The sequence below is a fragment of the Silurus aristotelis genome, assembly GCF_946808225.1.
Source record: "Silurus aristotelis genome assembly, chromosome: 1".
Classification (NCBI taxonomy): domain Eukaryota; kingdom Metazoa; phylum Chordata; class Actinopteri; order Siluriformes; family Siluridae; genus Silurus; species Silurus aristotelis.
The window spans coordinates 29,545,608-29,562,283 of record NC_139574.1 but is presented as its reverse complement, the minus strand read 5'-3'; the positions used below and the strand labels follow the sequence as shown (position 1 = coordinate 29,562,283).

At 41.3% G+C, this 16,676-nt stretch overlaps 1 protein-coding gene across 1 annotated transcript in view; it reads right to left on the bottom strand.

The window, feature by feature from the left end:
- The window catches only part of cdkal1 (CDK5 regulatory subunit associated protein 1-like 1), a 224,619-nt gene that overhangs the window by 206,044 nt on the left and 1,899 nt on the right, over positions 1-16,676 (bottom strand). The window contains exon 3 of the mRNA XM_083525620.1: positions 15,516-15,628. Coding sequence (XP_083381746.1) covers positions 15,516-15,628 — 113 coding nt within the window. The remainder of the gene's footprint in view (positions 1-15,515; positions 15,629-16,676) is intronic.

Genomic DNA, 16,676 nt, shown 5'->3' with positions numbered 1-16,676 from the left:
AGTCAGACCTTTCTGCTTTGCTACACCGTAAAATAGACACTGCATGCAAATTGCCGTAGCTTTTTTCCGAGCCGTCTGGCTTTCAAAAGCACTTTAGTCCCTTTGACCCTTTCATTTGTATTTATACAGTGTGGTTTGCACATGCGAGGCCAGAGCACACCAGGGATCTAGACATGCAGAATTAATACATTTCCAGTCCTGTCCTCTCAGGTCACCCCGTCACCACTCTCCGCTCCAGCAGGTGGTCAGGCTAAAACAGTCATTAAAATTGATAAGCAAAAACAGAGAGCGAGTTATTTTGCGAGAGAAGTAGGGGATATGAAAACAACTAAAAGCAGTGCGTCCTTTCAGTCAAGTCAAGGAGCTTATGTCATTTCAACCATATACTAATACACATCAGTACGCAGTGAAATGAAACAATGTTCCTCCAGAACCCTGGTGCTACGGCACACAGAGCTGCGCCACACGGCACACAGAGCTGCGCCACACGGCACACAGAGCTGCGCCACACGGCACACAGAGCTGCGCCACACGGCACACAGAGCTGCGCCACACGGCACACAGAGCTGCGCCACACGGCACACAGAGCTGCGCCACACGGCACACAGAGCTGCGCCACACGGCACACAGAGCTGCGCCACACAGAGCTGCGCCACACAGAGCTGCGCCACACAGAGCTGCGCCACACGGCACACAGAGCTGCGCCACACGGCACACAGAGCTGCGCCACACGGCACACAGAGCTGCGCCACACGGCACACAGAGCTGCGCCACACAGAGCTGCGCCACACAGAGCTGCGCCACACAGAGCTGCGCCACACAGAGCTGCGCCACACGGCACACAGAGCTGCGCCACACGGCACACAGAGCTGCGCCACACGGCACACAGAGCTGCGCCACACGGCACACAGAGCTGCGCCACACGGCACACAGAGCTGCGCCACACGGCACACAGAGCTGCGCCACACGGCACACAGAGCTGCGCCACACGGCACACAGAGCTGCGCCACACGGCACACAGAGCTGCGCCACACGGCACACAGAGCTGCGCCACACAGAGCTGCGCCACACGGCACACAGAGCTGCGCCACACAGAGCTGCGCCACACGGCACACAGAGCTGCGCCACACAGAGCTGCGCCACACGGCACACAGAGCTGCGGCACACAGAGCTACGCCACACGGCACACAGAGCTACGCCACACGGCACACAGAGCTGCGGCACACAGAGCTGCGGCACACAGAGCTGCGGCACACAGAGCTGCGGCACACAGAGCTGCGGCACACAGAGCTGCGGCACACAGAGCTGCGGCACACAGAGCTGCGGCACACAGAGCTGCGGCACACAGAGCTGCGGCACACCACACGGCACAGAGTTGAGGACTAAAGTAAGTGTTGTCCCAACCACATAAATTGTATCGTGTGCAACAGAGTGCAAACAGTGCAGACAAAGACAACACAAGACAATGTGGGACAGATACACAAAACAGTTACCTACTGTATAATATGTTATACAGTACAATGTGCAAAAGAGAGAACTATAAACAAGAGTGTATTTGTAAACAGGAACACAATGTTGTGCAAAAACAGCAATAGCAGTATTCGTGAGGTGCAAAACACAGCATGTAAACAGTATAATACGGGTGGTGCTGAAGACATGGATGTGTATGAAGTGAAGTGAATGAGTATTGAGTGTGTGTTGAGTTCAGGTTGTAACAGTTCAGTAACAGAGTTGAGGGAGTGTGTGTGTGAGTTTTGTTTCCAGTATAATGTTTACGCTCACATTTGGTTCGTAATACAATGTTTATTTTTCACAGAAGATTCGGATTAGTGATACACAGACAGCCAAGAGTTAATGTTGAAAAATGGCTGGCTTCTGATATTTACTTACATCAACCTTCTAACTTCCCTCTTTCCAATTTTACCTTAGAACTCCAAATAAGTATTAGAGTTTTGACTTGACCAAAATCGATCTTAAGATTTGTATTTATCGGAGTTCTAACTTTAAATCTCAGATATTCTGAATTTTAATTACCGTAATTTCCGGACTATAAAGCGCACCCATATATAAGCCGCACCCACTGAATTTTACAAATATTTTTATTTTTAACATAAATAAGCCGCACCTGTCTATAAGCAGCAGGTGTCTACACTAATGTACTTTACACAGGCTTTAACGAAAGACATTACACACGGTGTAACGGGTGTAATATGTTGCGCTTCTATTAGGAGCATAGCGGAATTTTGGGAATAGCCTGCCACTGCATTTTTCTTCCATTACTGCATGTGTGCAAGACGAGGAATATGTCCTTATTATTTTCTGATGCTCATTTCTAAGTTTCTTTGACTAACCCATAACGCTGTTGCCAAGAAAAATAAAAAAAGCATGAGTTTTGGAAACCTGTCTGTGCTTCTATGATTTCTGTTGTAACTGGAGTTAGCGAGCTCTTCCTTCACCCAGACTCAACGCGCTACAACGGCTTGTATCTAAACAGTAGCCGACCAAGTAAGTCATTGTTCACTGTCTTCCTCCTTCCTATCACAACTACTGCTCTGGGGAGTTTATCTTTTGGCATCATGCGTTAAAAAAAAAAACTTTTTTGGTGCGTTTTTTGGTTTCCGTTCGAAAATTTCATTGGTCTAATGTTATGGGGCTCAGTTTTTTGGCTTGAAGTTTGTGAAACCGGGAAAGAAAATTCCCGGTAAAAAATGTTTAAGCTGCGGGGTTCAAAACTTAGGAAAAAAGTAGCGGCTTATAGTCCGAAAAATACGGTAGCTAGTTTCCTGGGTAAGTAACTATGTTGCTAGTCTAATAGGCAAAAGTGTAAAGTAATGCATTACAAAAATGCTATTGTTAATGTAACCGAGTAGTTTTTCCTCAGGAATTTTACTTTAAGTAGTTTCAAAACAGTGTACTTTTACTTGTGTACATTTGTAGTGCTGTATCGGTACTGTTACTTCCTGTCAACTGTGATTGGCTATGGAGAATAATCGGTCCAGTGATTCCCGTCAAATCAAGACATGGAACCAAGTTAGTTTGATCATTGAGGAGAAGGAGAGAGAACGTGTGGCGAATGCTTCCACATGCAACAGCTCAAATACAGCACTTCAGGAGCCGTGGCCACACTTAAAGGAGCTTTTTACAAAGGGGACAATTGTCATTGTGTCAGATCAACTTTGCCTGCCTAGACTATACCAGTTGAAAAATCAGCATTGAAGAGATCTTGCTCGAATTTGGTAAAAAAAAAACCCATTCAAGTTTGAATATCTTCTTAGTGTCATATTAGAAATATAGTGCAGGGGGCATAAATGCGCAATGTTTCTGGGAAAGTGTGTTCATGTAGAGGTTTTATTAGACAGTGTGTGTTAGGGATGCACGGAATGTTTGGCAAACAAAATGATTTTGCCCCCCCCCCAAAAAAAAAAAAAAAAAAAATATATATATATATATATATATATATATATGTAAAAGTAACTTAATGGACAATGAGGTTTTTGATGATGCGATTAAATAGCAACCAACTTGAATGAGCGGCACAGCCACTTTATAGATGCAGCAAACATGTCTGCAGTGTGGAAGCATTGAATGTTTCCCAGAAGACACAAAAGTATCCCAAGCATATTGGAAGGGGATGAGGGGGGGGGGGGGGGGGGCAATTGGGGCGGTATTGTTGCTGGCTACTGTAATCATGAAATGGCCTTAAACTATACTAAATACACCTTAGCTTTTTAGCCAGGGTTCAAAGTGCATTAACATTCACAACGGAATACTCACAACTCTTGAGTACTTTTACTATACTACTATGTAGTATTTAGGACAGGTGCATTTACTCTACTCGTGCTACAGTTTTTGAGAAGTAATGGTGCTTTTACATAAGTGTGATTTTCACTACTCTTTCCACCACTGCTGATTGGTAACACAGAGATCCTTTTAAAAATATTAGTGACTGGTCGTATGGATGGATGGTAGAAGCAAGTGATCAATGCTTGAAGATGAAGTTAAAGTCAAGTCAAGTCAAGTCAAGTTTATTTGTATAGCGCTTTTCACAACAGACATTGTCTCAAAGCAGCTTTACAGAAAAGGTCAGGGACTAGCTCCTATTAGTCCATTACAAAAGGTTTAATTAGGAGCTAGGAAGTTTGGTATACCAAGTCTTACAATGTAACTATAAATCTTAGAAAAAGGAAGTCGGGTCACTCGCGGCACTTCTTTGTGACTGAAGAACATTTATTTTACTTGAGAGGAATGCCCTCGGTAGACTTGTTAAGAGACCTCATTTACTGCAGAAGGTATCAGACATTGGATGAGGGAAAAACAACGTCCATCACACCTTCACCTCATTGCAGTGAAGGTTGTAAAGTGAAGTTGAGCTCTCTCAACCCCCCACCCCTCCTACCACACACAATCAAAACCATACAGGGCTATAAACTGATATAAGTCAACCTCCAGCAGCACACTCTCCAAAGTAGGGATTCAGGAGTTATTAAGCCTAGGTGAAAGGCCATCACATCATTCCGCTACAGTCAGCTCCTGGGAAAATAACGGTGTGTGAGGGGGGGGGAGAAGGAGGAGGAGGAAAAGGATTGGAGATTGCTGCCTGTTCCTGATTGTGACCAGAAACCAAGCTGATCCATCGCTTTTGGTCAATCCCATGTCTTCTCTTCCTATTATCAGTGCACTTTCGTGACAAAAGATGATGGCTCCCCTGGTGGAAATGTGATTGGAGATGGGCTTGGTTTTATGGGGTCTGGGTAGAAAGTGGGTAGAGGAGGAGTGTGGGGCGGTACTGCAGGCTGGACTCATCAGAAGATGACCTCAGTGGGTCGCAGTAACATTATGCACAGGGGGCTGGAAGGCAGAGATTGGAGCTTCGAAGAGGTTACTGAGTGATGGAATGGAGTTGCGGTTCTCTATCGGTCATCACCAAGGAACTGATGAAAATTCTCAAAACGTGCAACAGGGGGGTTTGTGTTGAGCCGCCGTCGAGTCGAGCGACCCTTGGCAGTCGGTATTCATCAAGTTTCTGCGAATTATCCTGCCAATCTGATCATCGCTCAAGACCATTTGGTCACCGTGGCCCTTGAGCAAGGGCAAAAGAGAACTAGATATGCGTTTACCTTAACCAGAACATTTACTAAGCACAGGCACGGAACAGATACCAGAGGCCAATCTAGGACGAGTTTCAATTAAAAAGCACTCTAATTTAAGGCCTAATAGCCAGTTGACATAAGTCTTGCAGTTTTCTCTGGATACTTTAACAGCAGGTCAAGAGGGACCACCTGAAGGGCTTTATAGAATGAGCAGTTGCTTACAAGGACACTTTCAGAAGCTCACCAGGAAAGCAACAAGTTTAGCATCAGATTTAAAAAGTGCCTACGTGTACGGATTTGATGATCTAGTTCAATGCGAAACGGAGGGCAAAAACTGATCCCAGATCCATAAATATCTATCAAGTTCCCTTTTGCGGGATCACTAAACTCTGACCATTCTTTTTCATAAAGGAAAAAAATACCATCTCCAGGACAATTTGAAAGAAAGAAGGTGTTGCAGTTCTTTACACTGTGAACAGGTCATCGACTAACAATATGCAGTGGAGTGCTTGTGGTGGTTTCGACCAATTTTTATTTTTCCCCTCTCTATGTTAATCAAGAAACAAATCTCCAAGGAACAAAAAACAAATGGTTGTAGTTCTGAGTAAAGCACCTGTTGAGTATCAGTCTCCACCCCGACTACTGTACCAGTTCAGTGGAAGGTGTGCCTGAAGAAGGGCGATGCACTCTGCAATTAATTATGTATAGACTTTACAATTCAATTATTTATTGTGTGAGACAGCCGTTCTTTGTGTATTCAACTGAAATAACAGCTGGTATTTGCAGAGCTCGCTCTAAATGAGGCATTTCATTTCCTGCATAGGAAAGCAGGTATGCACAGGCAAACTGAACAGTCCCAAACAGGTCATCTATCGAGATGTGCAAAGTGCGGGAAGGGAGAGCAGGACGCGCTGCACTATGCTCCATCTATCGAAACGGAACGTCGTCCTTGCGCTCGTCACTTCGCCGAGCTCGTCTCCTCCGTGATGAAGCGGTCTGTGATCGCAGCTCGTGCCTCGCTCCATTTTCTAGTCTCCTCCTTTTTCAAGCCACTCTCTCACGACTCCCTTTTTCTCTCATTCCGTCGCTGAGGTCTGGGTTGAAGCGAGGGGGAAAAGTCTCACGGCTTTGCTTTAACCTGCTCCCGAGGAGTGAGAGCTGTGTCGAGCGATTCGGCATGCGCACGAATAACGCTGCGCTTCCAAACTGGGGCTTTCCTCATTGGTCGCCTCGTAGAGACGAGTACAGCAGCGTAGACGGTGCTCAGCCAATCGTAGCCCCTCGCGAGCTGGCATTTTCATGAATGAGCGCAGAGTACGCACACGTTCAGTAAATACTTTTACATTCCCACATGGATAAAATACTATAAAACAAATACGCCAGGGAGGAAAACGATGCCGGCAAATTGTGTCCAAAACGTAACAAATCTAATGTAATATTTCTTTCATTCTTACTAAGCAAGAACTTGGATACACCCTTAAAGTTTCCTGATACACAAGGACGTGCTTCCTTAAACTGTCACTCGTCTGTTTGGAACAAGGATGTAGCAACCGTTGGCAGTTAATGTTTACAGGCAATACTATCCGTTTTATGTAAATCATTATTGCAATGCGTCTCTTCTTGTCTGTGAGGGAGGGAAAGAGAGCTGCCCATTCAGACGTCTGGCACCGGCTTCAGCAAAACCTCTACAATAAGCAACAGTGCCATCTAAGGGTAGAGACTAATAGTGTACATTACTGTACTGTACAAGTGAATGAACTGCATATGGGCTCTGGTAAAAGTGACCTAATTAATACAGCCGATGACGTAATGCGGTTGAAAAGGAGAGGTTCACACGTTTGTACACTCAAATGACCCAAAACAGTTATAATTTGTGAGAAAAATAATTCACAGCGACAAATATGCAAACGGAAAACCACAATTAGGCTTTTGATCTACGTTCTTTTTTTTGTGCAGGTCTGCAGGATTCTGCAGTTAATGAAACGTTCAAATTATTCAGAACATTACGTACGATAAAAGTTTACACTCTACCAAAAGGCAACATATGGTTTTTATTGGTTTTCTCCGTATTCCTTCTGCTTTAATTTAATCTGACATCATGCATTTCAGAGGCAGTTGTATTGCTGTAAAAAGAAAAAAAGAAAAACAACCGACTGATGGATCAACACTGCCACCTACTGTCGCCTCCTCATCTCCCGCACCAAAAAGGTGGGTTTTTTGTGTGGGGTTTTTTTTTTTTTCTTATACATGTAAAGCGCACTTTATGACCTTTCTGCAATTCCGACTGCGACCATTATAGCGCTGATGAATAAAATAGTGTGCAATTCCATGCGCAGTTCATAATTTTCAAGCTATTCAGTCATCCACATCACAAAGCTGTCTAAAAAAAAAAAAAAGCAAAGGCTGTAATCTTGAAGATTGCCTTTGTCAGTTCTACAGCAAATTGTTCAGCAATTCTTAAAACCATTTGCTTTAAGCAAGCTTCCAGACACCCTAAAGTGTATACCATCAAAAAGACACTCACGCTTCAGTGCAGACAGCAAATCTTTAATACTGAATAAATATTAAATCATGCTGTTAAAGAAAAAAGAATCAGCACAGGAGTGATGTGCCGTCATAGGAAAATGATCTTCACAAGTGTTTTACTTTCTTGGTATCAGACCAGTTTGACAAAGATATCCATTTTTTTCTAACTTAATAATGAGAAGATGCACAGTAGATAATTACAGTAATAGCTCCGTTTTTGACACTGGAGACAAACAAAAAAACCCTTCCAAATCTCATGCTGTTCTGCACGTCCTGAACTGTTATTATAGAAACGGTAACAACACATTAATCCAACCCTGTGATTTTTAGTTACACAGAGTTAAAGAAAAAAATCAATCGATGGCTTCTATCGTGAGATGATGGGGAGCACATGGACTGTGGTATAAATGAGTTAATCCTTACGTAATACACGTGACGCACCCTATAATAGGTATAGTCGGATAATAACAGGTCTGAAACCCACACGCTCTTCCAGTCATGAGGCTGGATTAGGGTAATACATAGTTAATGAGACAATTAGAGAGTGCGTTAGAGACTGGTGAGGCCTGGGGGCAAAGAAGCTGGAGCAGAAATTACGGCTGTAATAAGTCATTTCTTTACAGCACCTCCCATAAGGGCAAGAACAGCAGCAACACACAGTGAATTGTTCTAATTATTATGAAAGAAAGAGAGAAAAACACAGAGAGAGAGAGAGAGAGAGAGAGAGAGAGAGAGAGAGAGAGAGAGAGAGACAGAAAGACAAAGACGGAAAGAAAGAGACAGACAGACAGAAAGAGAGAGAGAAAGAACGACAGACAGACAGACAGAGAGAGCCTAAGACTTGTGGGTCCAAGGTCATCATATTCTCAAACTTAAGACTGGATGATATGATATATGACCAACATCATGATACAGTATTACAATACATTTTTCTAGGTTATTTTCCTTGTCAATTTTTTTTTCCAAGCAGCTGATATGTTTCACATATAGTTCGCTAAAACAATGAGCTTAAAAAAATATATAAAACACTTCGTTTGAGTCACCCTGTCGTGTGTACACCTGCCATCATTTTACAGCATGGCCTGGGAACTGAAGCGATCATATAGGCGCTGTTGAATTTTATTTCAGCACGCAGTCCGCGTGCACGAGACACCGCGAGCGCTGACGGTGTTTTCTGTGGAGCGCTCTTCCACATTATGTGATCGCCAGCATATTTATGCTTTTGACTGTCGCAGTATTTTCATACCGCCCCTTTTCTCAAAAGATCTGTTCAGGAAATGAAACCATTCATCGTTCTCCCTCTCTCTGACGCAGCCTGCCTTTTTACTACAGGTGTGTCATCAGCAGAAGAGTTGGACAGAGATGGAGACTGTTTAGAAAAAAGTCGGATATTTTGAGTTGACGTTTTTTTCTGATGAGGAAAAGTGAGTTTTGATTTAACTGTCCAGTTATTTTGGCGCTTTAACTCAAGCGTCTTCGTTTATCAACAAAGTATGTGATAGAACACGCACATAAAGACATAACATGCACATTATACGGTCATAGCGTGTACATTCATGTGGTCGCAGGTGGAGATCTAGGCCAAAACATTACTCGCAATTTATTACTTTTGGTCGCAGTCTGGAGCCCTGTATATTAAAGTTAAATATTATTTGTTTTTATAGTACACACTTTAAACATTACAGTATCTGACAAAAGTGAGTGCACCCCTCACATTTCAGCGAACATTTTAGTATCTTCTCGAGGCACAATTCTATAAAAAAAAAAAAAAAAAAAAAGGGACTCTGGTACATTTTAGAGTAGTCAATGTACAAAAAGCTTGTACAGCAGTACAGATTTACTGTCCTCTGAAAATAACAACTTAAAGCCATTATTGTCAAAATAACTGCAACAAAAGTGAGTACACCCTGAGTGATAACAGCTGTGTAACCATGTAAAGAAACATGTCCTATTCATGTTTCTGTTTTTGTCTGTTTGACAGGAGCATAAAAATGTGTGCATCTTGTATTAGAGCAGATAAAATGTGGTGCTTTGAGTCCAATTCTCTCATACTGACCTCTGAATGTTCAACATGGCACCTCATGGCAAAGAACTGAGGATTTAAGAATTAGAATTGTTGCGCTCCACAAAGATGACCTACGTTATAAGATCGTTATCACCCTGAAACTGAGTTACAGTACAGTGGCCAGGGTCATACAGAGGTTTTACCAGGATCCAGAAGCAAGTCGGTTTGCATGGCTGTAATCCCAGAACTAAACCTCTTCTGAAGCTGGCTCACAAGAAAGATCATAAACATTTTCCTGAAGACACTCTGTCCAAGAGCATGAATTACTGGAACCATGTACTCTGTTTTGATGAGACCAAGATAAACTTGTCCCTGGAGAGAAGTACTAAGAAAATTGTGTCTTGCCTACAGTCATAATGGTGGTGGTATTATCATGGTCTGGGGCTGCATGAGTGCTGCTGGTACTGGGGAGCTGCAGTTCGTTGAGGGAAACATGGATTCCTACATGTACTGTGACATTATGAAGCATATCATGATGCTCTTCCTTCAGAATCTGGGCCGAACAACAGTTTTCCAACATGAAAACGACTACAAACAACACCAAGATGACAACTGCTTTGCTGAGGAAGCAGAAAGTGAAGGTGACACAGCAGTGTCTCCAGACCTGAACACTATTAAGCACCCGGAAGGTGGAGAAGCACCATGTGTCTAACATCCAGCAGCTCCATGATGTCATTATGGAGGCGTGATAGAGGAACCTGTGCAGCTTTGGTGCATGTTATGCCCATGAGAAGAAAAATGCAGTGCTGGATATCAATAGTGCTCTCACAAAACACTGACACTTTGGACACAGTTTTGACATGTTCACTCAGGGTGTACTCAATTTTGTTGCCAGTTATTTTGACAATAATAGCTGTATGTTGAGTTATTTTTAGGGGACAGTAAATCTGTACTGCTGTACAAACTGCACATTGACTACTCTAAAATGTACCCAAGAGTCATTTTTATATTTTTGTCCCTTGAGAAGATACTAAAATGTTTGCTGAAATGTGAGGGGTGTACTAACTTTTGTGAGATACTATACATATGCAAGGTATGAAGGTATAAAGGTGTTTTTATTTCTCTAAGCCACAGTGGGGGAAAGAAAAGCGCTTGCTCAGCTTCAGCTGAGAGCTTTGTCACTTTGCTCTACACCCAAAACCACATCTAAACCTGCTAACCGTACATTTCCTGAGCAACAATTACAGCTATTTTCCCACAATTGAAAGGAAAGGAACAAACAGCAGTAGCACAATTAGCCTACGCACCACGCACATCCTGTGTGGCAATAAACAACATTTTACAGACAGACGCCGAATGCGAACGCACACAGATTTGGAAAGTGGTTGCGTGATCAGCATGTTGCTGTTTTGGACCAGTGCATGACTGAATGTGCTTCAAATCTCACTCTCTCTCTCACACACACACACAAACAGGTGTTTTTTGAACATCCCATTCCACATGTATTCCCCATTTGCAGTTATAATAGACTCCACTCTTCTGGGAAGACGTTGCACTAGATTTCGGAGTGTGCTTGTGGAAATTTGTGCTCATTCAGCCACAAGGGTGTAAGTAAAGTCAGGTGGTGATGTAGGTGAGGTGAGGAGAGGAGAGACTGGGGGGCAGTCAGCGTTCACATTCATCCCAGAGGTGTTCAGTAGGGATGAAATCAGAGCTCTACAGCAGCCCACCATGTAAATTAATATGATATCCCTGTGCATATCCTCATGGAGCTCACTGTGTGCACAGGGATATTGTAATGCTGGAACAGGTTTGGGTCTCCTAGTTCAAGTGAAGGGAAAATTTACACTACTGCATCCGAAAACATCCTGCACAATAGTATGCCTCCAACTTTGTGATAACAGTTTGGAGAAAAATCACATATGGCTGGAAAGTTAGATGTCATTTTTTCTGTCCATATGTTCCAGTGGAAGTTCATTACACCACCTACGTACCAGAACATTACTGGAAGGGGTCACTGGTGTCGGCGCTTAATAACTTTCAGAGGTAAAAGTTTTACTTACTCAATGTCTGTGTGACAGAATTTTACTATCCTCTGCAGTTTCTTACTAACAAAAACATCAAAAATATAAAAAGTACTGTGCGACTTTTCACTAAATTAAAAGGGTCATCATTGGCATGAGGGACGTGCTGTTATTGGGAAATAATCAACAAGGAACTTCATGCATTATTTTTCTGTAACGGCATGTAACTCTGAGGTCTATTAATGATGACATACAGCACGTGTGAAAATACATTTTGAGATTCGGATGCATGCCATTTCGAAAAAAAACTAAACAAAGATCTGCTCTGAAAACAGACAAATCAGCACATTGTGTTTCTCCATTAAGCCTTGTTTTTGCCTGAACTTCATCAAAGAGAGGTCAGAGAGCTGAGAGTATCCCGAGGACAGAGCGAAGCAGTGTGGAGTGACGCACAATGCCTCTTGGAGCGACTCGTGTATAATTCGAGGCAGCTGTGAGCCTTTTTAAGCTCCTTAAAATATCTCGACTTAATTACTGTCATCTGCAAGAGTTGGCCCGGAGGAGAGCCGGGCGCAGCAGTGCACCAGGTTTGGGTCCCAACGTGTAAACGGTGGATACTTTTATAAGCCGTGTTTTAGTGAGTGACTGCTCCTGACGTATCGATAGAAAAAGCGTTCCGAGGGCAACGTTAATGAGATACTGCGATAAAACGCTGAGTCGGGAGAACGTGGCCAGTACTCGCTCGATAAAAACTTCACAATCGACGTTCCCGCGAACTCCAGTAAAGAGGTGTTTTTTGCAACTGATGGCTACCAGATGTCCAAACACAACAGGAGACTTGTGCCTCTTTCAGAAGAACGGCACAGGCGTCGAGCTGTTGGTTAATTCCAGCTGAGAGACGAATAACAAGATAGACACGGAGTGAGAGGTGAAAAGAGGGTCTTCTGGAGGTCACACTGAAATAACTCACCCATGCTCTTTAAACACCAAGACTAAGCCTTAAGGTCAACTTGAGTACCTTTTACTTAGATTTTACAATACACTTATTTTTAGCATACACTTGCATTTAGAACTTTGGCCAGCAGGGGAGTATAAAGGCTCAATTCAAACCTATTTATAGTCCTACAGTTGTGTATCTATGAACACATGAAGCAGTCATAGAGAATCAATCACGTGTGTCCATCTTTAGACTTCAGACCTACCGAATGGTGGTGGACCGAGTTACCTACCTACATCACTTCATCTACAGAGTGTCAGGAATTAAAGACATTTCTCTTATGTTAGAGTTCAATCATCTGCTTACCTAGCTTCATCTTCACTATAACTCGAGCCAAACAAATCAGACCATGCGACTTTAAGCCAAAAATTCAGAATCTTACCCAGCAATTCCTTTAGATCACTGTTACTGAAACCTGGAAACCTGGAACACCTCGACTTCTCTTACCCAGATCTATCAATCCAGCCCCAGAATCCCAGACTCTCATGACTCAACCCACAAAATCCTCAGAGACATGGACCCAGTATTAAACCTGATAAAAAACTATCATCATTGGTGGAGAACGTCTCTCACCCCCTGTATGAAACTGTTTCATCGTTGAGCAGCTCCTTCAGTGACACTGTTATATCCTAAGTGTCTGAAGGAGTGATACAGAAGATCTTTTCTCCACGCTGTTATTAGACTTTACAATCAAAGCTGCTCCCAGTAAACCAATCACCATAATACACACTGTTTTACATTACTGTTTAACTGTGTAATAATACCACCTGTGTGCAATATTACCTGCAATACCACCTTATTTATATTTATACATTGTGTTGTGTGTATACTGTATACTATAGTATGTCTATTCTTTATATATTTGCATTTATTTTTTTCTTTGCTGCTGTAACAAAAATTTCCCCACTGTGGGACAAATAAAGGTATATCTTATCTTATGACATGGACCTTGTGACCCAACATACACTACATGGACAAAAGTATTGGGACACCCGACCTTTCCTGCCATATGTGGTTCTTTTCCATTCTGTTACCACAAATCTGGAGGCACACAATTGTACTTTGTCTTTAGATGCGCTATAATTAAATTTTGCATCACTTGAACTTGGAAACCCAAACGTGTTCCAGCATGGCAATGCCCCTGTGCACAAAGTGAGCTCCATGAAGATCTGCTTTACATGCTTTGGAGAGGAAGATCTTGAGTGAGCTGCTGTAGAGCTCTGATCTCATCCCTACTGAACACCTTTGGGATGAATGTGAACGCTGACTGCACCCCAGGTTTCCTCACCTACATCAGTACCCTCCTTTACTGACACCTTTATGGTTGAAGAGCAGAAATGTCCACAAGCACACACTACAATCTAGTGGAACATCTTAACAGAAGAGTGCAGGGAATAATGTGTAAATCACTAATCACATAGCACACTTATGACCAGGTGACCCAACCCTTTGGGCAATAAAGTATATACATACAGATCTTCTGCCAGTCAGACCTACTAAATCTTCTAGCAAATTCCACCTGCTGTTAGATTCAACCAGCTGAATTACCTGGAACCAACAACCCATGACCAAATAACCTGGGCCCAATAACAACGAGCTCGACAACTCAAATCTCATCTAAACCAATCCAGAGTGTCTCCCAATCAAACCTGACCCACAGCCAGAAGCTCTCTTCTAAAACAGGCTTAGAAACTTGTGTAAATGGTAAAAAAAGATCCAGATCCAGCAAGGTTCTGCTGTACACTGCGTTATCCTCATTCACCTCTTACAAGAATGTTATCAGATTCCTGAAACGAGTAGCCAATTAGTCCCGATTTGACTTCGGCGATGTGGTTCATTTGAAATAAATTGTCTGTAGCATGAATGAAAACGATTAAAAGATTTTGTTTGTCCTAATGAGGAAGTGCTACACAAGAGTTCCTAAAAATCACAAAAGATTTCATGCGGAACAGGTTTAAAATCCTAAACGAGTCCAAAACATACAACCAGATCCAGAAAAATACATTCCAGCCTTCTGCATAGATCTGCAGCTAATTAGAGAATTATGTAATATGCCTGATGAAAATAGAAATAAAAAAAGCGGAGAGCAGAGATGCGCAAACTCTTGATTTGCCCGGGCATGCAGCATACGAGAAGAGGAGGAAAAGAGGGGGGTATCGCTTAAGACAAATCTTAATTTCTAATTTAACAAATTGTTAATAGTTCAAAGCTGCTAAATCTTTAGCAGTATCTCCCTCTGTGTGTGCATACTTTTGAACAAGCGTGAACTGAGAAGCAGACAAACGGATTCTTGAATACTTTGTCAGTAAGCCACCTGTTTTGTTTTTTTTTTAAATGAGGAAAAAAGCTTTATGAGTCTCATTGAAAGTCAGTAAAAATAAAGTATATGGCTGTACGGCATATAGACTGAATAACTGTATTAAACATTGAACTCTAATATACTATAAATTAGATTGTTTCTATGATTTTATTTGTACTATACGGTACATTGAACTTGTAAAACTCTGAAAATAAAACAGCTGGAGGTAAGCAGATTACAGAGTAATATTTTATATTTATTTACAATCTGGCACAATGGAACATATAACCAACATCCCTCAATCAAGTTTGATTTTTGGCCCTTCATAGAAAAATGCTTGTTCCTCTATTTATATAAAAAAAAAAAAAAAAAAAAAAAAAAAAACAACAACAACAACAACAAAGGGACTTTACTGCCATCTAGTGTCTACTTTATAAATCTACCGATTATAAAAAAAAATACATGAATTTGAATTATTTCCACTACAAATTGTAATTGTCTTTAAGCTGGTGGATAATTTTTTCTTCTCTGATTCGGTGTGCATGTGCATGCATGTGTGTGTGTGAAAAGATACCTGTCATCTTATAGCCGCTTGCAGCCAATTGTCCGGCCATGTATTCTCCGTCTGAGCTGTTATGTGAGCAGCCCCACGTCCTTAACCACACTTTCTGTGTGCCAGGAATCACACTACCCGGAGAAAGAAAAAAAAAAAAAAAAAAAAAAAAAAAAAACACACACAAACGTCACACATGATAAGAAACACCTTCTGTTATTTTCAAACCTGATGCTCCCAAAGCTCCACATTTGATCTCATAACTTTTAAAAAAAAAAAAAAAAGAAAAGAAAAAAAAAAAAAACTGAGGTAAATGCAATCATCATCTGTGTGTTCAACATTTTTAGAATTTCAAACCTAAAAAAATTGTCACCTTGCTGCATTTCTCTGTTCCATTTTTTTTATAGCGTTTGTCAGTAAACTTTTCAAACGTGATTTATTGCGGCTTTACTGCATTCAAATGCTTGTTTTTGATGTTTGTATATTTAATTAATGCATGTATAATGTAATTATATACAAAATGTTATTAATTATATATTCTAGATGCTTATATCTTCACAAATGAACTAAATATACTTTGTATTAACAATTTTTGTTAAAAGTGTTATTATATTTTATAAAGATTTTTTAAGTGTGGTTGTCAACTTGCCATCTGCAAAATACAATACAAATAATTTACACAAATTGCTTCACCTTTCATATTCAAATGCTGTTTGTTTTGTTTTTTACAGATAAAAACAACCCAGCATGAGTGAATTTGTTTAAAGGAGAAATCCCCCATGCACTTCTCAACAAGCAGCACTATAAGCTTTAAAATGTCTTAAATAAGGATCATTTCAATATGTGGCTTTTGCATTTTTAAGTACACTTGTATACATCAATATAGTTTTATATATTTAAAATAAGCAAGACATAAAATTAAATGAAGTATTTTTTTCTCAGATAATCGAGAAAATATAATTGTCTGATTATTTAATTATTAAAATAATCGTTATTTGCAGCCCTATATATAAAATAATAAAGAATAGGATCTAATAACTGAAAAATATTTTCCACCAAATACTTTAAGTGGGTTAATTCTAACTGACACTTACAATTTTAAACATATACATTATATATTATTTTAATCCGATTTTCTTTTTAGTAAAGGAAAGGAAAGATGATGTGTAGCGTTATAGCCAC